Source organism: Parasteatoda tepidariorum, chromosome 4 (genome assembly GCF_982258835.1).
Source record: "Parasteatoda tepidariorum strain Cologne lab strain chromosome 4, Ptep-v5.0, whole genome shotgun sequence".
Lineage (NCBI taxonomy): Eukaryota > Metazoa > Arthropoda > Arachnida > Araneae > Theridiidae > Parasteatoda > Parasteatoda tepidariorum.
Genome location: NC_141758.1, coordinates 40,486,039 through 40,509,051, shown reverse-complemented (window position 1 = coordinate 40,509,051; position 23,013 = coordinate 40,486,039). Strand labels below are relative to the sequence as shown.

The following is a 23,013-nucleotide window of genomic DNA, read 5'->3' as shown; positions in this document are numbered from 1 at the left end:
TAAAATAAAAAGAGCATTTATATATATAAAAAAATAATAACCTTTAACATAAGAATGAACAAAGTTGAGTGCAAATTAAAAGCAACAAATTGCTACTTTCCAAAACAAAAATAAGCAATTGTTCTTATATAGTTTTCCCCATTCCACAAAGGTTAAAACAAAAGTTCATTTTGATATTCTAATTCTGAAATTTTTTTTATCATTCTATATCTTGGCACTGACATTGGTACTTGTTTATAGCATTGAACGATGCTATATAATTATTGCTTTATACTATTCTAATGTTTATTTCTTTATTTTTGTTATATTTCTACACAAAAATGTAGCCCTCTTTTTTTTCAAACTTTAAACAGTACTTAGGCAAAGGAATGTAAAAAAGAAAAATATGAAAAACATGTGAATTAAAAAAAGATTAATAGAATTAAATTTTAAAACAATTAAAATTTTTTATGTTTATTAAATAAGAGTATTTTTGTTTAAATACTGTGTCACAGAGTGAATACTATAAAATTTCAATAAAATATATAATGTGCAGCAAGGTTTTTTAAACTTTTTTTTAAAGACAATTGTTTTATTAATGGATCAAGAATTCAGCCATTGAAAAATATTCGAACTATCTTGGGAAAACAAAGCTTAAATTAAATGAGTTTGTACAACTACATAAAAATAAAATTTCAATATAAATATGAATTAATTAGCAAGTGAAACTGAACATAGAAATATCCATTTAAACTTTTACAAAAATGAATATGAAGTGATATCCTAATAAGTCATATTGAAAAATCAAAACTGCCAGCACCTGACTTCAATCTATATCAATCCATGGTTTCAATATTTTAATTGATTCTTTTTAACATATAGTAAAAAGTGTATGAAAGTAGCTGTTTCACAATGTGGTTATTTTTTAATAACCTTGGTAACAAAACAAAAAAAAAAGCTGAAAATGATCAAAGAAGAAAATAAGAAATTTTCAGAACAGGTAGAGTCCCATTCTTTATAGCAACTTTTCAATAGTAAGGTTTTAAACACTTAGTCTTATTTACTAATTTATGATATCTCAATATTTCTGAAAATATTTTTTTTTACTTATAAGCTATAAACAAAACTATGACAAAGGATATACCCTTCTCTTTATCATTACATCATAATAAAAAAAATAGAAACAAATTTCCAAATAGAACAAAGAATTAAGCATGTATCAACTGCTTATATTTCTCACCTGTTAGAAAACAATGATGCGTCAGATACTTGAGCAACAAGAGACTCTCTTATACAATAAGATACGCTGCAGAGGTTGTTTTGATCATCTGGTGATGTATAGTTGTATCCATCTTTAACGACAAAGTATACAGGTGGACCCACTGACAAATATTTTTCTAAATATGTAAAGTACTTCAGCACATAGGAGTCCTAAAAAAATTTAAATGTTTGCTTAATATTAATTATCTTTTCAGAAAAGCCAAATTTGAAAAACTGAATAAAAATGTAAATCAGATATGCAATAATAAAAAAAATATTATTCAGACTATAATTTAGTAAAATAGTTTTGCTGAAATAAAAATTGATGATACATAGTGAAGTGATGACACTTTACTCACCAGTTTAATAATTAAAAAAATCCTAGGCTATATTTTAATATGAAACAATAATTGTAACTTTTTTCTAGTATTACATGATATTAATTTTAATTTACCATGAATTAATCAGAACATCAAAAATCAAAAACTTAATCATGCCACAAATTAAAAAAAATTAAAAGTAAGATATCATCAGATTACAAAAAAACTCGAAGTGAAATTGAAGATTTTATTTTGAAAAAAGTCTAGAGTTAGAGAGCAGTAATCTAAAATCATTATAAAAAATCTCATTATCATCCTAGCTGGCCAAACAGCCCAATGTCGGCCAATGCCTTCCTCTGAAGATTTCTCCATAACGACTTATGTGGGTCCAAAAACCTGTCTTTTTTATTATATTGTAATCACTCATTTGAATCAAGTGGGCCATACAATTAATTCTATTTATTTTTATGTACATAATAATATTAGGTTTCTTATAAATCTTGTACAGTTTAAAGTTATATCTCCTTCTCCAGTTACTGTTTCCATTTACACCACCAAGTATACTCCGCAAAATCTTTTTCTCAAATATTGCGATAAAATTTTCCTTCAGTTTTATCACTTCAGAAGCATATGCCAAGACCGACATAACAAGAGTTTTGCTAATTAAGAACTATGTTTTTATAGAAAGAAACCTAAATTTAATAAATCTTCTCAAACCTATTTGCCAGGTAGAGTCAATTTTTTTAAAATCTAAAGCGATTAAAATAATCAAGTGATAAAGTGAGCAAGGTTAAGGGAGATTTAAAAAACTAAGATATCAATAACATTATAAGAACACTCTTAACTCAAAATTTTTATCAGTCATCTAACGTCTCATGAATACATAGATTACATTTTTATACATCCCTTCAACACTTCATTTACTTTTCATTTTATTTTGCTAATTGAATATTAATTTTCATTGAGCTAATAAAGTATTTTTTTACATGAAATAAACTGTCTGTTATTAGTCACTTTCTCTCTTTAATAAGTTGAAATATACAAATATATTTACAAAATAAAGTATCAGTAAGCTTGATCGCCTTCTTAAGAAAATTCATTACAATTCATTATTATTTTTTTTAAATTAACATCAATAAATAATAGCTTGCATGAAAATTCTAAAATAAGCATATCATTAGTATTAAGTAGTTGATACATGCTTAAGATATACAATAAATGAATGCAATTTTAAATACTATTGCTATTATTTTTAATGCAAACAATATACTCATCTACATAAGTTACAAGTAGGATTAAATTTGTCTTTTTAAATTTCAATCGAATATTTTCATATGCTCTTCGTTTTACATTAGACATAAATTACATTAGATTGGAAAAAGAGCTAAAAATAGATGTACTGCTAGAAATGTAAACAATATTATTATGTATTCAAATAAAACAATTTGACTCCAAGTCTAAGAAAATAATAAAACTAATGGGTCTGTTCCATGACGCAAAGCTTTTGAAGCTCACTCCAAATTTCTTCAACTTTCTTTTGAGAAGTAGGAGATTTAAGGATCATTATTCTTCATTCAATAATAATTCTTTAATTAGTATTTTAAATATTTCTTTCAAAAAATTAAAGTACAATAAAAAAAATTATATATCTCTAAGAATAATAAAATACAAAACAATATTTTTACTAATTTAGGGAACATTCCTATTGAGAGTGGCTCTTAAAAAAATAAAATTCTAAATTTTTTAATGCATATTTTATATGAATATTTATTTTGATGAAAAAGTGACAAAAAAATATTGTCATTGCAGTTGTAGAAATCATTTTGTACTAAAATAAAAAGTTTGCTTTCAAAACATATGAATTCAACAGAAAATTGTTTATTAAAAAGGAAAAGATAAGGAAAGTATCTAGACTCTCCTCTTAAGATGAAAATCTATTGGCCATCGAAATGGGCTACAGGTGGCATACAGCAGAACTCTCTACCAATGGCAACATTTGCATACTTTCACTCTGCTTTGATTTTCAAATAGATAAAAAACTTTTAAATTGGGAAACTATATGGAATTGGAAACTATATAGAATATAGTTCTAAAAGAAAGTGTCATGGAAATTTTAAAAAATAATTTTGACAATTAAATACAAAAAATATTAAGAAAGGGGAAAATATCATGGCACATTCCTATACAACTGAGTAGAGGGACAAAACGTGGAACCGCAAATTAAACTTTTCAGTTTGCTTTTGAATTATATCATTAGAAAAGTTTGGAGCAGGCTCCAAAAGCTTCATGTCGAGGAATTGACTCACTGAATACCTCTGGCATGGAGAGTTTCTGATCTAATCCAACATCAATTTTTTCTAAAACACTGATTGATAGACATAACCATCCAGAAAATATGAGCAGCTGAAACAAAGACAGACCATTAAAATTTGAACCTGATAATAGTTATAAGAAACCTACAAAAAAATCTACAAAACACTTTTATCATAAAATTCTATTAAACAATACTAATACAAATTTACACAGGTGACAGGTGATTATATAGTGAATTTAGCATGAATTCGGACCTTGCAAAATAATTTACACATAAAAAATTAATAGAAAGAAAAATATCAAATTATTAATTGATTTGATTATTTAACATAACTTAATATCTTATACTTTTATACAAGCAACAATACAACCATTATTAACCATTCGTGTACGGCTCCCGCGATTTGAGCGGGGTAGGGTGACCTGGGGTAATTCCTGATCAAAAAATGCAAACATCTATTTTGTGAAAAAACTATTCAAGATAGAATTTTAATATTTACTGGAAGTTTGAGGTTATATGAGATGAATCCTATGCTACCTTCTTCTGTTTGAAAATCTCATTAGAATTTAAAAGATTTTAAATTTTTAGTGATCAGGAATTACCCCTTCTCTTGATCATTTCTGGGGTAATTCCTGATCACATCTGGGGTAATTACTGATCACCAGTTTTTATAGTAAAAGGGATGTTTAAAAATAATTATACAATGGCAGTTAACAAATAAGACATCAAGATCAAACAAATAAACCAAGAGTTATGTTTAAGCAGCTAATAAAATGATTTATTTAAAAGCAAGAATAAAGATTAACACTTTAAATTTTCCAAAAATCTTTGCATTGTGCCCGGCATTTTACGCAAGCAGCTAACTCATTCTAATGTTCTGCTGGAAAATAAGAAAGAGTTCCCACATAGGTAACTTTTGCTGGATTTTTTAACTTTATTAAGTGAGAGTGTAAAGTTAAGTAAGGTATGTCAACAGCTCTGACAGCAGCTCTCACACTGAAATTTTCAATTTCAATCATTAAAAGAAATGCACCAATTATGCTTTCTAGAAGCTAAGTATCTTTTTAAGGCTTATAATTTCTCACCATACTTATATTAGGCTAATTTATAAACTTACAAATTCTAACAATGTACACACATAAAATTAAGATAGAAGCAAGGTAAGACAAACCAGATATGGTGCAAATCAGAACACATTTGTCTTGTATACAGTTAAAAACAAATTTTGTGATTACAGTTAAAATATTTTTTATAGTTGTTCCACTTAATAAATATGAACTGTTATTTAAGAAAAGACAATTAGCTATTTTTTATACTATTTATAAGAAAAAATGACAATGATCAGGAATTACCCCAGTGATCAATAATTACCCCAACCCCATGTGTAGCAACATTTGATATAGTTTCTTATAATTAATTATAATGTTTACAGTAGATGTGAAACAATTAAACAAAAACTTACACTATTTTTATATCAGAGAAAAAGAAAGTAACTCAAAATATTTATTATTAAGAGAAGGAGGGGGATCTTTTCAGAAATGTGCACATTTTGACGCCCATCTTTGAAATGGAAAATACAGAACGCAGTTTAAAAGATACTTATTTTGTTAGATTAAACAAAAAACTATTATTAAATAAATGTAGTTATACTTCAGTAAAATTATAAGCATTCTTACCCATGTCTCAAATTTAAAAAAAATTATTTTTTTTCATTAAAACTCAGGTGATCATTATTTAAACCAGAAACAGAGTGATCATGAATTACCCCGGGTCACCCTATCTGTTTCGTCCCCCACTACGGGTCACGTGAAAATCGCGGGCGCAGAAATTTTTCCCCTGATTTCAATACGGATCCCGCCATTTCCCCGTGTACAACCATCATCTGATGCTTATTTTCGCTACTAGGTGGCACTAGAGGGTTCGGGAATATCACAAATTATATAGAAAAATTCGTTGAAGGAAGATAGTAACGCCTACTTTTTAATATAGTAACCAGTAGATTGATGCTTTAACGTTGCATTTCATATAATACTTATAATTTTTGATATTTAGTGGTGAAAAAATTACTTAAAATGAAAAATACTAAACTAAAAGTAACTTAAAAATCGCCCCGTATTTCAGGACCGGAAAGTATAAAAACCGAGGCGAACGCGGAGGGTTAAATTACAAATGCAACGAAATTTTTCATTATGTGAACACGTGGAATTCTTCATATGGGAGCAAAAGAATTTTTATGAATGATAAATTATAAGCATTTTCATTTTCTGATTAGTTCATTTCTGATATCTTCTATTTATTAAACTTTCACAAAAGATCTAATGGTATGATTGAAAAAAATAAAAAAAATTATTACACAAATATAACTAACAAATATAGTAAAATAACGAAAAGTAATAAATAGTAACATAAACAATATTCTTCATACAGTATAGGCATAATATGCAAAAATTTTCAGAAGAGTTCCTACTCACCACAATACATCTGACAAAATCTTTCATCAAAAATGGTGCATAGTATTCTTCAAATAATTTATAAAGGAATCCTCTTCTAGGATGAGCAGGAGTTACGCTATCAGTTTTAATGCAGCAGCACATATCAACACGACCAGACTAAAAAATAAAAATAATTTAAAATCTTGAAAAATCAGTTTTATACACACGGAATATCTCTGAACTTAACACATTAGTGAATATTAAAATTGCACAAATTTTAGTTTTGTGAAATTTAATGGATTTGGAAATTTACTATGATAACATTATTATAATAACTTCATTATATGTTTTAATTTTTTTGTTAATTTCAAAGTTTTTAAACCACTTTGATAAGCAATGTAATTTATGCACGTGAAATGGACAATGTGGACATTTGAGTTTTTGCTACTTTACAATGCAATAGCTGTGGGTGTTATCTGGGAATTTGGTGTAGGGGGTATGACTACTTTTAAAACTCATGGGGGCTATATTTTTCTACTTTTTAAACTCATCTAAATGTTTTTTTGATGGGTCTTATCCATTTATATGTAAAAAGCACTCCCACTGTAGCCAGTTGTCAGGAAAGGGGGTCATGGAGGTTAAAGTTCCACAATTTTGAGACTAACGACAAGCACATGATAGTGGTAATGCAGTCAATATTGTACACCAGCCGCTTTTACATGTAGGCATTTAAGTTTTTGCTACTTTACAATGCAGTAGCTGTGGGTGTTATCTGGGAATTTGGTGTAGGGGGTATGACTACTTTTAAAACTCATGGGGGCTATATTTTTCTACTTTTTAAACTCATCTAAATGTTTTTTTGATGGGTCTTATCCATTTATATGTAAAAAGCACTCCCACTGTAGCCAGTTGTCAGGAAAGGGGGTCATGGAGGTTAAAGTTCCACAATTTTGAGACTAACGACAAGCACATGATAGTGGTAATGCAGTCAATATTGTACACCAGCCGCTTTTACATGTAGGCATTTAAGTTTTTGCTACTTTACAATGCAGTAGCTGTGGGTGTTAGCTGGGAATTCGGTGTAGGGGGCTATATTTTTCTACTTTTTAAACTCATTTAATTGTTTTTTGATGGGTCCTATCTACTTATATGTAAAAAGCACTCCCACTGTAGCCAGTTGTTAGGCAAGGGGGTCATTGAGGTTAAAGTTCAACAATTTTGAGATTAACGACAAGCACATGATAGTGGCAATGCAGACAATATTGAACACCAGCCGCTTTTACATTGCATTAAAAGCTACTACCATTCGATTTTATCTGAATACAAAGTTGCTAGATGACAATGGGAAACCTGCATGTAACGTAGTGTAGGCGTCTTGATCCTGATTGATTGTTGAACTGTGGCATTTGTTTATGGTAGCAACGTTAGTGTTGTTCTTTCCACTCTATTTCAAGTAAGCTAAGCCTGCCAAGCATCAATTCTCTTAAGTGACGCATTCTATATTCTTACACAAAGACATGCACCAAGCCATGAAGAACATAAACAAACAAAATATGGATCAGAGTTGCCAGGTATACAAAACAAAAATATATTTCGGTTAAAATAAAATACATAAACAAATAATAAATCCAATTTAAGTATAAGACGTAGACGAGAAAGAATTATATTTTAAGAAATTTGACGTGCAATATGACGCTGTATTTAATTAATTTAACATTAATTCACATTCTAATGTATGTGGGGAAACTCAGTTCCAACTTCAAAATGCAGTTTTGCTTATAAACTTATAAACGATAAGCTGACGTCATCGGCCACATGTGTGGATATTCATGATCTTGAAGTGCAAGTACCCAATTGAAAAAGAACACAGGCTTTGATGGCTCAGTGTTTAAGGGTAGTGAGGCGTCATTATAAAGGAATGGCGTTTAATCCACAGTAATGGCGTGAGATCCACCCAGATTCAGAACCAGCTTGCTTGAGAGGCAAAGGCAGCTTTTGCACAGTGCTGACCATATTGCCACAAACATATCAATGGTCACAAAATTGTAAAGCTTCAATCTCCATAACTTCCTTGCCCACAATGAATCGTTAAGTAAATTATTTAGGCCTAAATTTTTCTGTGAACAAAGTTGAAGAATTTAATTAAATTAAATTAAATGAATGACTATGCAGTTATTAAAGTTCTGGCAAAGAATTTTAACTTTGAAAGAGACCCTGGACATAATCCCCTGAGTTCACACTCAATTTCAGAAATAACTCCCTGACTTTTCCAATTATATCAGATAAAAATCCATACCATATTTTATCCACACCATGCAATTTTTCATCAGAAAACTTTGATTTTTTTAAAATTAGTAATGCGAATATATTACAAGTTGTGAGCAAAAACATGTAACAGAATGAGAATGGAAACACAGAAAAGTTTCACTAAAAAGTGGAATTTTCTAAAATAATATCAGTAGATAATAGAATTATTTAACTCTAATCTCAATAAACTGACTACTGTTACTGACAATTCTAAGATTGTTTATTTTCCAGGTATAATATAGGAATTTTCCAGTTTTTTTTTTGTAAAAAATTGCAACTTTCTCTGATTGTTCCTTGCTTTTTAGAGCTGAAATAAAATTCTGTGTCAATTTTAGGTTTTCTCTGTTCTCCCTGACTCGTTGGAGCCCTGATTATACTAATATATTCCTGCTACACTCCATTTTTCTGTTGAATGACACAGGGAAAACTTTTTTTCCCCAAGAAAACCACAATTTTAAAATATGTAAAAATCTGAATCTACTGCACAGAGAGTGAAATATTATTACAAAATTTTTAAAAAAACATAATAAGTATAGTCTCAAGGAAGTAAAAAATACAAATTCAGAAAGGACTATATTTTTTTTAAATAAACTCCAAAATTTTTTAGAATAAATAAAGTCTTTACAAAATTCTTACATTTCTAATTATCAATTTAGATGTATATATAAATCACATAACAGCCGACAAAACTTTTAACTAAATGAAAATATTTTTTAATTTTAAATAGTATCCTTTGCAAAAATTAACAAATGGCCTTTAATAAAATCCTAGAATCCCTTCTTAGAATTCCCTTGGTCATTCAACATGGAAAAAGAGTATATTCTCCACTTAGGATAGTTTATATGGTGGGGCGTGCAAAAGTAATCAATAAAATAATTTTAAAAATAATTACATTTTATCTGAAATATATTCTAATAAAAGTAATTTGAATCACACAAACAATCATAAATGGTAGCATAATTTACAATAAAAGTAATTTAAACCTCTTCTCTGGCAGCATCAATGGATAATATAGCAATGAAAGCAGTAATCTGCAGAATAAAATCTATAAGCAAAGCCATTCCTGAATACAAAGCAAATGTATGAACTGCTGGCATGCTGGATAAAGCACCTAAAAATTTATAAAATTTGTATACAAAACTGAATATATATATATATATATATATATATATATATATATATATATATATATATATATATATATATATAAATATAAATATATATATAAATATATATATATATAAATATATATATATATATATATATATATATATATATATATATATATATATATATATATATATATAAATATATATATATATATATATATATATATATATATATATATATATATATATATATATATATATATATATATATATAAATATATATATAAATATATATATATATAAATATATATATATATAAATATATATATATATATATATATATATATAAATATATATACATATATATATAAATATATATATATATAAATATATATATATATATATATATATATATATATATATATATATATATATATATATATATATATATATATATATATATATATATATATATATATATTTCAATACTTTCTTAAGAATTTATAACAAATCATATAGAAGCGTTATTTCTGTCTTAATAAAACAAGACAGTGCTTTTAAAATAAAAAGTGCAAATTCATATAAATAGAAAGAGCTATTATTGTATTTTAATTTGAGGCAAGAATTTTCTCTTTTAATAAGCATATAGGACAAATTTTTTGAAACATGCGTTACAAATAAAATAAAAGTGATAACCAAATTAAACCTAGGTTTAATTTGTTTAAAAATGGAGATGACTAATTCCAGTTAGTCAATTAATAAATGAAGAATCTGTAATGCTCTCATCTTTTACCGGTTAAGAGCGGGCCTAACCCACCCGTAGTCAGTTAATTCTTGGAGCCAATATCTTCAATACATATTATCCAGACGACTGCGTTTTTCTTTAAAAAAATAGTATAAGAGAAAAAACATCCGTATATACCAAGTGAAAGCCTTTATTCTTAAATAATCCTGATATAGTATGAGACTTATTAAACATTATACCCGGCAAGAGTTATCTATGTATTACTAAATAATATATTGAGTCGTGATGGCATAGTGGTTAAGATATTGAACTGTCATTATTAAAAAATTGGGGTTCAATCAGATCAACCGGCAACCAGGCTGTATGCAATACTGATCACATTGCCATCATCATGCTGTTGAAGAAATTGTAGAGCCTTAAACTCCATTACCCCTTAGCCCACAACAGGCTATTGCTGGAATTTTTTACCTCAATAATATATTACTTTATCATTACAAATAAGATAACTAAGATTTTAATGGAGTTAGATTCATTAGATCCAGTTTTAAACGGTTAAAGGAAGAAGCATTGCGGATTGTTTAGGCTCTCACTGAATAGGATCAATATGTTTGAGGTAAGGTTTCATTTAGTTGTGATTGTCTTGGATACATCAAGTATATCAGCAAGGCACGAATTATGAAGCAATTTTTGTCGCAACTTACAATTTCAAAACTCACTGTCCTGATTCATTAGGACAGTAGTCTTGTAATATTGTAAACATAATAGTGGGATTAAATAAACATAATAGTGGAAAATTACTTTTTTTTAATCTTCTCATAAATCACAGAAAAATGGAAAATTTCTTCTTTTATAAAATAAATTAATAGTATCCAATAAAAAATTAATAAATATTATCTAATAAAAAATTATCATAACATGAAGAATCAGTGAAAAATAAATATCTGATTGCTGTTCATTAGAATTCATAAAGTAAAAGTGCATTTAATATAAAACTGTATGTTAATTACCCAAGAAAAAGCAAGATGATTCTGAAAAACTAGCGAGAAAAATTGAGGGTAACACCTTGCCTACTACACGTCCGATATGTTGTTCTCTTGTTTCAAGTGGGCCTCTTTTTGACCTCTAAAATAATTTTATAAAGAATTGTAATAGGAAAAAAAAGTTTGATTATATTTCAAGATTTAAAAATTATGATAAAAATTTTTATCCATAAAACTATTTCTTAACAAACCTGGTATGATTGAACTATTATAAAAATGTTGTCCACTCCAACAGCAAGAACCAAGAAGGGAATAACTTCAATAATTATGAGAGTAGCTGGAGAACCCATATAACTGAAAATTCCTAAAGATGCCATCACTGATGCTAACACAATGATAACCCCACTAAGACCAAGCATAATTTTTGACTTTATCTGAAAATCAAAGTTAGAGATTATTTTTTCAGAGTTAAGAGTAAAAAGTAGAGATTAATATCACCAGAGTTAATATTTTCATAAAAATGCAAAAAAAAAAAAAAAAAGGTATGAAGCCCTTTGAAGCGAAACTTTTTTTTTATTAATAGGCTCTAAAAAAGTGGCACTCTGGCTGTTACCTTGGTTTCTGATTATTCAATTTCAAAATAAAATTTAAAGCTAAGAAATTAACAATTTACTAACCAGAATTGAATAGCATTAACATTAACTCATGTCTAAAGCGGTCTATAAATCATACGTCACATTTTCAAGGACAAAAAAAAATTTAAGCCTTATCAGCTGCATCAACATATTACCTACACTGACTATATGGTAATATAAATAGGTAATAAAATAATACATACTTAAAAATGAAATTACACATTCCTTGAAAACATATTATTAATAAAAATAATAAAACTGCATTTGCAAAAGTAACACAAAATTTGTAAAAATAGGAATACCTAGTTTTAATATTAGAGCATGAATACTATAAATGTAAAAATGTACAAAACAACTGCCTTAAAAACACATAAATCCGTGGTGTTAAAAAATTGTGATAAAGATGATTTTTTATATAAACTTTTAACCTAGATTTAATATTTTCAAAAACTTGCCAAAACTGGCCTTAAATAAGTTTTAATAGATAAAAGCATTAAAAAGGTGATAATTATCTTTCAGATTTACGTTTCAACAAATAATTAAAGCCACCAAAAAATAAACAAAAGTGTAGAAATTAAAAACATTCAAATAGAATAGACAGTATCTAAAGTTATGCACTTTACCCTTAAACATTTACAATTTTCAAATAAAAATTTTGATTTTTGTTTATACAAACACAACTATCCTTAAAATTACACAATGACAAAAATGACTATAATGGTATTATTTTCAAAAAAAGGTAAACTTGTCAAAACTAAACTTAACTTTTAAAACCAAAATTTCAAAAAAGTTTACAGAATATATTTAAAAAAAGTAAAATAATTTAGATAATTACTAATGAAAAACACTTTTTCACTTACCAAGATAGTGCTAAAAGAATGATATTGACCAAGTGTAACAGAAACATACACAAACATCACTAGATAGCTAATTAAAACAGTAACTTCATCAGCTGCACTTTCTCTATCTAACTCATCCTGTATTGATCGCTAAAAAATAAATATTTTTCTTTATATAAAACTAAATAAATGGAAGAAAAATATTCAATGGGAATAGAATAACTGAAATACTATTTACGCTTGATAAAAGTGAAAAAATTTTCTATCATATCGCTTAGTATGAGTAAAATAAGAATGTTCTCAAAAGATAAAAAAAGAATGCAATTTTTAAATATAAATAAAAAAAAGAGTAGATATAAGTAAATTCATAGTGTTACATGATTCATTCTTTTTAAGTATAATAGCTAGTTTTAACATATACTATTTTTTACATAACATGACAATAAGCCAAAGGGTGGAAATTAATAAGCATATGAAAAAAAACTCAATAATACAAAGTTTTTATGGATTTTTTAGCATAGTTGTTTGCCATTCTTTTGTGAAATTCTTGAAATGTAGCATTTCAAAGTGTGTATCGATAGTCAAGGCTACCTCATTCTGATTCCAACCCTTGATTCATTTTTGTGAAGCAACACTAAAAGCCTAAGTTTATGTAAATAACACTAAAATCATTACTGAACTACCATTGAGGCCAGTAAAAACCATAATGTTTAAGAAACTTCAGAAAGTCATACAGGATTTTGCCATGCATCTGCCTTGCATCATAGCCATGGATGATAAGCATAATAAACATATCATCCATTAAATTTTAGTGTCTGTCATTACTTTTAAAATTCTCAATACATTTTTGAGCATAGTAGTTTTTGAAACACTTATTTTTTATTTCATATATTTTGATAACAGTCACACGGAAAAAATAAATGTAACCATTGAATTTTGTAAGGATTTGAACTCTTTAAAATTAATATTCAAGTAACAACAAAAAATATAAAGAGGTTTTTACAAAATACTGTTTTGAAAAATCTTTAATATTTTGAACAGGTTGCAGGGTACGTAGCCAGATTTTTCAACAAAAAATAAGCACCTTTTAAGTAATTTTTAAGCACTCAAAAAATATTTAATCACTCTGCCCAAAAAAATCATAAGTAGGATCTGCACAGCAACAAAAATTATTTCTTTCTATCGGTTAAAGTCTAATTTATAAACATCAAAAAATCAATAAAATTCAAAAACAATTTCAAAAACTTTAAATAATCATGATAAAATAACTAGTTTCTAATAAATATTGCAGAGAAAATTGTGAAAATCATGAATTTCTTTTGTAATTTAAAACAACAATCGACAGGGCAAAGAAAAAATCTGTTTTTAAGAGATAGAAAATTAAGCACTTTTTACAAGCTCTGAATAAAAAAGCAGCTTTAAGAGCTTTTAAAAAATGTAAATAAAAAAATAAGCACCTTTAAACACTTTTTAAAAAAGCTACGCATCCCGACAGACTTAATCTAAAATTTCCAATCAATGCAAATATCAGATGCCTAATTAGTATTTAACTATAATATTTACCACATGAAAATCAATTACTTACCTCAGAAGTAAAAGCAAATTCTATATCTGGATCACTGAAATTTTTCATAAACTCGATGAACCTAATGTACAAAATAAATAATTAAGTTAAGTTACATAGTAATCAGAATAGGAATTAAATAATTCTAAAAAAAAATTTGTGGGAAATTTCTTATCCTTCCTTTTTCCTAACATGAATTTCAATGCACATGCTGACTAAAACTCATTTAGTTGAACATAAAATGTTAGTTAATTGTAGCTCAAAAACTAATTTTTGCAATTTATATTTTAAAGTGTTATTTTTAATATTATTGATTTTTGTCCGAAGTAAAATATTAAACTTGTAAACAAAGGTAAGAAGGTACAACTGTTAAGGGATTGAGTTATCATAGTACAGGATTCTTGTCCTATCAGACGTGCCACCCTGAAGCTTAACCAGTTATAGATCAATGTGCACCAGCATGTCTAGGAAATATAGAGGGCCAGTATGCAGTACTGACCACCTTACCATCCATTAGTCTTGAAATTGTGAATCAAGATAAATGATTCACTCGGTCAAAAAATGGCGGTGTGGTCTTTACTTTTAGAAAAACAAAGCAATTTTCAGTTATGCACAAAATATATGTCATTGAGGATTTAATAAATCTAATTTTATTCTCTAGATCAAAACTTCTAGAACTAAGTCCTTTAGTTGAACTTTTCAGTCATAAAATACCTATAAATAAAAAAAAATTCTGCGACAAAATAGATAAATTTAGTAACTCAATTTATAAAATTTCTCCATCCCCTCACAAAAAATAATTTTTCTATATTTTATAATAATAATAGAAAATTTTTTAATTTCAAAACTTTTTGAACAGCTATTTTATAATAAATAAAATAATGAATAAATAAAAAAAAAATTTTAATAACCTATTTAAAAACGTTGTTCACTGCTCATCAGTTGTTGAGTTGAACTAATAGAAAACATAAATTTAGATGGCTGCTTGTTGAACAGTACCTTATAAGAGGGCAGATAACTTGATTATACTTGAAATTCCATATGCGTACTTAGAAATTGTAAGGAACAAAATTAGTTCTGTTAATGATTAAATTTAATAAGGAAAAGTAAATGTATTTGGTGACTGATTTTAAACTTTCTTGACACTACAAATTAGTACTATGTACTTTTCATTTCCTACTTTTTGCATGGAAAAATATCTAATTCTCTTCTTTTATACGCCTCCTCCTTGATTTTCATAATAAAAGAAACATACACCTGTATAAAAAATAAGTTCATCCCAAATTTTTGATTCATTATAAAAATTTATTTTCGTAATCAAAAAATACAAAGAAGCAAAAAGGAACCACAATTTTAAGTTCTTCTATAAATTGTATTAAAATTAAACATTTCTAATTCAGTATGAAAAGTGTCCTAAAAATATACATGAGGATTACATAGGTAAAAATTATGTACATACTATGAATGTAATATAATATATTTAATTTTAAGTAATTTTACATGATATATTTAATTTGATGTTATTTTATTTAATTTTATGTGGAATATGTAATTTTATCACGCATAATTTTATCAATATGCATATTATATACTCATGGATAAAATCTACACTTTGCCATCTGGGACCAAATAGCAAAGACTATTTTAGACGACCTCGGCCTGCAACAGGCTGTAGTGCCTTGAAAGAAGAAAAATATAATATATACATAAAAGCTAAAGTGCACATGAATGTATATGGAGTACGCATGGATAAAAACTAGAACTATATATATGATGTAAATAGATTTTGCGAAACTTTATTATTATTAAAAATTTAAAATTCATTATGCGATTTAATACTTATGTCAATAATGAATTTTAATTTTTAACACCAGTTTAAATAATATTATTTGAGAAAAGCTCTTTCTCTATAATAATAATAAAGTATCAATTACTCAGTTATTTAAATACCAACATCAAATGGGAAAGGCACAAACAACACACAAAAACAAAACAAAGATTGACTTACTTTTGTTCCCAAGCAATGGCTGGTGCATTATCAGCATTATCTACATGGTTTCGGACCATAAAGGTTAAAATTAATGCTGAAGCATTGGCATAATTTCCATCTCCAACACCACCAAGGGCTACATATGGAAATACAGGACCCCCATATTCTCCCAAACAAGACAATCCAATCTTCTGTACATAAAAAGGATTCCTGTATAAAAATATAAACATATACATCAATAAATATTGTTTACAAAATAATACTGTTCACTTTTTTATTTATTATTATTTTTTTAATAATTATTGAGTATTGTACCAAACAAATACCTAAAAATATATGCTGTATGACAAATTCAGCACAAAAAAAGGTTCAATTTTGGGTGAATTAAAGATAAAAAAGCAAAAACTTGGCACACTTTTGACTGGTACTGAACAATGAAGAAGCTGCTTAAAGAACAACTCTTAGCATAGAAAAAAAATTAGCTAATAATTTAATTGAGGGCTCTACTTTTATCTCGCCATAATATATTTTCAAACTTGAAATGTTAAGAATTTCTCACTGCCATTTAACATATTTCTCCAAAGTAGAAGTATAGACAACATTACTTGGCTGACACAAGAACATTGTTTTATAGATAGTTAATCTTAGAGGCCCTTTGAAGTACAAACAAATAAGATGTGGAAGGAACCATTTAAAATTTTAAAAGCTTAAGTAAAAGTCTAAAAAATGTGAGCTAAAAATCTAGAAATAATTATAAACAAACTTTAAAATAAATAAAAAAAATTGTAGTACTAATAAAAAAAATATAAATACATTAATTTTTAAAAAGTTTAAGTAAAAGTTTTAATTCAGTAAGTACAAAATGACAAGAATGAATAATTTTACATTACTTACGAGGAGCAATTTTTCAAATAGTGTAGATAGTCATCAATGTTTTTATAATAATAAAGATTTGTCATATTATTTTGGAACCAGTTAACTACACTTTGGATCATACACTTCTGTTTATTCACTGGATCATAACAAATGTCTTCAAAATGAACTGTTGCATTATTCACAACAGCTACAAGATTTGTGATGTTATCTTGAAGATCTAAAATCTGCAAAAAATAATATTAATTTATTATTTTATATCTAATAAAAAATTCATTTCATCAAAGGAAAAGGTAGATTGAAATTAAAGCTAATCATAAGTAACATACTACAATTTAAGAATTGATTTTTGATTATCAGAAAACAAGTTTTGATTAAAGTAAATAACTAGGCTTAAAGCAAGTATTATAAACAAGTTAACAAGAAGTAATTAGATATTAAAAGAACATTATAATAGAGGCATGAAAAAATTTAATTAAGTAATTCAAAAAAGAATAAACAAGTTATATCTAATGCTAAATCTAAAGTGGAATAAAATTTTCCAATTTCTTAAGAAAATAAATGAAATAATAGGATTCAAGATGCTAAAATTATACACATGGTTTCCAAGTTGTTTGTGCAAAAATCTAAAAAATTATAATTACACAAACAATATTATAATTTATTAGAAATTAGAATACAAATATTAAATGTAGATAATAAGAGATTTTTTTACAAAATAAAATATCAAATATTTTTTTAAAAACTTTTTTCCATTCTTTAGACTTATTATCTTGATATTAAACCGTTATTATCTTGGTATTAAACCGCACTGTAAAAGAATATCAATATAAATTTTTTTATAGACAAATAGTTATTATCACATTTTAAGATTAGTAAACTTATTTCTTAATTTTTAAATTACAACAAAAATTAGTGATCAAGTATACAAGTATTAAAAAGGAACAAATCCTGAGTGTAGGAAAAATTATGACGCAGAAAAAAAATTATCTCTATAATAAATAGAAACATAAGAAAGCAAGTCTTTACTAAATAGTGGTTTAAAAACAAAGAAAACTTTCTACAAGATGCACATTCTACACCAGTCTGTTTTAAAATGTCTACTTCTAAATTAGAATCAAGAAGTTTATATGAAACATCCCCAATTAATCCCTTTCTAGGAATGCATCTTCACCTTCTGAATATCAAAATACCTCAGCTTCTACAACATCACAAAATTAAAAATTTCACACTTTTAAAAGATATTCAAAATCACGTTTGCCAGCAAAACATACTAGTTACATATACAAACATACCATTTACGACATATCCAGTTTGGCACAAAATGATAATCAGAAAAGATTTGGTGATTGAATGAAATCTACGGAAACAAAAGTAATAATTTGCACTTTAATGTGCATGATTATGCGCCATACTCGGGATGAAATATGCCCTATCAACAATCAATTTTATTTTCAGCATTCAATTCTTTTCTTCAAACAGATACATCATGCGAGGTGATAGCTATGTAAAGCTCCTTATTCACGAACCCAAAAGTGCCTGGTTGATCCAAAGCTGGCTGCCACTGAGCATCTCACAGGTGCCTCCACTTACTCCTTTCTATTCTCTCTCCCATACACATTCATACAGTCAAGGTACCACATTCACACTTTCATAGTATTAAGCCATTAAATAAATAATCCCAAGAAACTGAAGCAGTAAAATATTACCTGATTAAAAACTTCAAACGCTTCCAAAATATATAAATATCAAATAACAGTAGACTTATTTCAAGAGTTTCAAAAATAGACGCCCATTTTCAAAACTTGACATGAATGAGAAGAAACAAAAGTGATTTAAAATATAAAATGTAAAGTTGCCAACAAAAAATTAGAAAAAAAAGCGGTAGCCAAAGAGAAAAAAGAACGGAAAAAAACCACAATGGTCGAGAGGGTAAAATTCATTTTCAGGCGCTATGAAGAGATGGTGAGGAACTAATGTCGTTAACAAGGGAATAAGCATTCATACGAATAAAACAAGATTCCAGGGCATCAAGATGAACTGATGTGTCTCGGATGGAAATAATTTTAGCATTGTCCAAATGCAATGTAGTTTACAATGTGCAGCAATTAATCCATTGTATTTATAGATATGATAGGGTCAGGTGGGGTAAAGTGGGCATATGTAATGATACATCTATTTTCTCTAATATTTTTAGAGACATTTATTGCAATTGTGGCAAGCATTTCTATTTTAATTTTAAAAATTGATAAAAAATGTAATGTTTACAAACTATCTGCTTATGATCAACTTATACAATATGTTAGTTTAAGCTGTTAATGAACTTTCTTCTAATATCATTGAAAACTTGTAAAATTTCAGTTCAATCTGTTAGATGGAAATCTAAAGATCAGATAAACATATAAATTTAAGAATAAATTAAAAAATTCTATTTATTATGAATTAGTTTATAAGGTGGGCCAATGGCTGCAGGTTCGAATCCCGCTCAGGGCATGGATGTTTCTCTCTCTATTATGTGATGTGTGAATGTGGCCCGTCTATGAATGGGTATCTGTGACAGTGTGGCGTGGGTAATGTTGCTCGCCTCCGTGACTTAGGGTTCAGTTAAACGAGCAATCCTGCCGTTAAAAAAAAACATTGCAATATGCAATGGGTAACGTTAAATGCGTAACACTTCCGGCATCTTCCTAGGCGAAGAATGTAAAAGGTTCAGTGCCAGTCGTTAGAAAAAACAAGTTTCTAAGGTGGGGTCAAGTGATTATATGGTTAGACTTAGTTAAGTGTTGTAAGATATGGATATTTTTTTTTACTTCTGTGTTAGTTTTAGAAAGTATCCAATGCTTCATATTTTATAATGAAATAGCTAAAAAATAATTTAATTGTTTAATTATAGCCCTATATAGCAATTTTCGCACTGAAAACATTTCTTTCAACTTTTTTTAAGAGAAGAATGATGGGGTGAGGAATAATAACATAACATGCATAGCATACAATTGAAAAAATTACCAAAATAGCATAATGGTACAATCTAGTGAGCATATTTAAAGATATAGATGAGATTTTATGCAAGTTACTAAGTTCAAATGATAGTTTTTTCATGGACAACAAAACATTTTTCTTAAAATGTTGTTGTGTTGTTGTCGTTTGACAAGTGCAGAAAAGTTAAAGTACAAGTCAAATGGAACCGAAGGCATGGAGCACAGCTCTGGCCACATCTCCAACTTTTCCTTAAAATAACTTAATTGAATAAAAATAGTCTGCTCTAAATACCAAAATCACTTTAAATTGCCACTATAGATATTAATTCTTACATTCTCATTTATATTTAAAATAAACCAAAAACTATAAAAGCTTTCTTGTTTTTTTATGAAATTGTGCAGAGTTCAGCAAAATAAATTGCATCCGAAGTGAAACCTAATTTTGATAGCCATGGAAAATAATTCTTTAATTTAATATTACGAAAAAAATTATTTCTGAATATAATCATTATGTATTTATTTAAGAGCATTTTTATTTCTAAAACAAAATTATCGTATGTTTTTTAGTGAAATATATACTAATTCCAGAACTATACCGACTTTGGGGAAAAGTGGGTATATCAAAACATGTTCTTTTGAATGCATTACTGTAATAAAACAAAAAAATAAAATTGATAAGTTATGCTTCCTATTTAATCTATAATATAAATTCAATGTATATAAACAGCATAAAAATTTTCAGTAAAATATATTTGTTTCATTTCAAAGCCTTCTTTAAAAAAAAGCTTGATTTTATACCCAGTTTACCCAACATGACCCTAATGAACACCTTAATAACAATAGCTTTATTTATGCATCTAAACTTTTCCTTCAAAGGAAAAAGTACCTTCTTTATTAGAAAACGGACAATGAACAAAATAACTCAGATTAAGAAATATCATTGTAGAATATTTTTATTAAAATAAAAATAAAAATTTAAGCACACCTGAGATTTTTTTTTAATAATTTAGAAACAAAAGAACATTATAAACAAAGAAGGACTCATGGGCCAACTTTCACTCCAAATAAGCAAGATTTCACATTAAAAGGTCAATTTACATAATAAAGCAACTAATAATCCAGAAAATATATTTACTGGTTTTTAATAGTTTCTATAATGATATAATCAACTGATAAGCTCAAAAACATTGTCTAAATAGTGAAAATAGAAATGTAAATGAATAAATAATAACAATTGGAGATTATTTTAGCTACAGTAAAATTGAAATGAGTAATCCTTTAAAAAACAATAAACAAAGAAAATAGTAGTAATCATAATTAAACAAGGTAATCTGAATAATAAATGTATGTATAGCAAAAATTAATACATACCTTGTGAAGAAATTCCCTATCAAACACAGAACTAAAAGTCAGATTATTTCCAATAACAGGTTCTCCAGATTTCCGTCTAATAATAACTTGTTCAGTACGGTAGAAAGGTCTGCATAGAAGTATTTTTACATATAGCTTTATATTCAAAATTTACATAGAATTAGTTTATATATATATATATATATATAATGTACATTTTAGAAATATCATGAAAATATGACAAATAAGGAACTTGACGCTTATTTATAGACAACCTCTCATTAATCTCTGAAGTACATTTATTGTATCTTCATTTTTTCCAAGAAATATTCCTGATAATTCCCTCTAGCATGAATATAATAATTTATTTAAACAAACCATAATATAATTTAGCTAATACAACAAGGTTTGTCTTTCTTTCCTTCCCCTAAGAAACCAACTTCTAAAAGCGAACATAGCTGGCTCAATAATGAACATTCTATTGGTTTGTTTATGCAATATTTTAGATCTAGCTATTTTAGAAACATTGAATCCCTTACGACACAGGCTTTTTCTTGTTGGCTATGATTCACTTGTCCAATCGTCTCAGAATAGTTTGATAGGGTTCCAGACTGCATTCTTTAACCCCATCAGATGATCAGATCAAAATACATGAGACCAAAAACCAGGTTTTGGTCACATGCATTTTGATCTCATCAAACAAACACAATATTAATCATCTGAAACTTTCAGGTTTTTGACACCAAATAAAAAGCATACCCTTATATAAATTTATGAACAAGGTTTGATACTGATATAATTGAAGTTTTAAAAATGGAAACAGTAACTACCTAAAAATTATTTGAATATCGAATTTTGCATACACATGATGGAAAACTGGAGATGGAAAAAAGCGATACAACAAAACAAAAGATATAACTTATTAATTATTTCAATTTTCATAAAAAAATATATAACTTCACAGCTTGGTTACAAAATTTCAAATAAAATAGTAAATCATACCCAAAATGATTGTCAAAGTAATCTTTTTGCTCTCTTGCTTGACTTGTAGGTGCAGACCACAATTCAACTGGATTTGTTCTTATTGTGAAAAAGATAAGACCAGATCCACAGATAATGAGAAAAGCAATACAAATAAGAAGTACTGTATATGGATACGATGCACACATCAATGCCCATCGAGTAAATATGTCTTTCAACCATTCATCAAGTTGAGCTCCCCACCGGTTGCATCTGCTAACTCTTTTTGGATCTAATTTCACATCAATTATTAGCAATTCATCTTCTGAAAAGGGTTAAATTGCAATTGTTACAAAACAAATGAAAATAACTGATTTG

At 27.3% G+C, this 23,013-nt stretch overlaps 1 protein-coding gene across 3 annotated transcripts in view; it reads right to left on the bottom strand.

Moving 5' to 3' along the window:
• LOC107437620 (NPC intracellular cholesterol transporter 1) overlaps positions 1 to 23,013 on the bottom strand; it is a 60,188-nt gene that overhangs the window by 15,582 nt on the left and 21,593 nt on the right. For all 3 annotated transcript variants that reach the window (XM_016049703.4, XM_043049372.3, XM_016049692.4), the window contains exons 6-17: positions 22,678 to 22,960; positions 21,697 to 21,805; positions 17,369 to 17,574; positions 16,493 to 16,684; positions 14,506 to 14,566; positions 12,942 to 13,070; positions 11,698 to 11,880; positions 11,474 to 11,588; positions 9,596 to 9,723; positions 6,345 to 6,482; positions 3,873 to 3,962; positions 1,220 to 1,410 (exon numbers count right to left, since the gene is read on the bottom strand). In XM_016049703.4, coding sequence (XP_015905189.1) covers positions 1,220 to 1,410; positions 3,873 to 3,962; positions 6,345 to 6,482; positions 9,596 to 9,723; positions 11,474 to 11,588; positions 11,698 to 11,880; positions 12,942 to 13,070; positions 14,506 to 14,566; positions 16,493 to 16,684; positions 17,369 to 17,574; positions 21,697 to 21,805; positions 22,678 to 22,960 — 1,825 coding nt within the window. The remainder of the gene's footprint in view (positions 1 to 1,219; positions 1,411 to 3,872; positions 3,963 to 6,344; positions 6,483 to 9,595; positions 9,724 to 11,473; positions 11,589 to 11,697; positions 11,881 to 12,941; positions 13,071 to 14,505; positions 14,567 to 16,492; positions 16,685 to 17,368; positions 17,575 to 21,696; positions 21,806 to 22,677; positions 22,961 to 23,013) is intronic.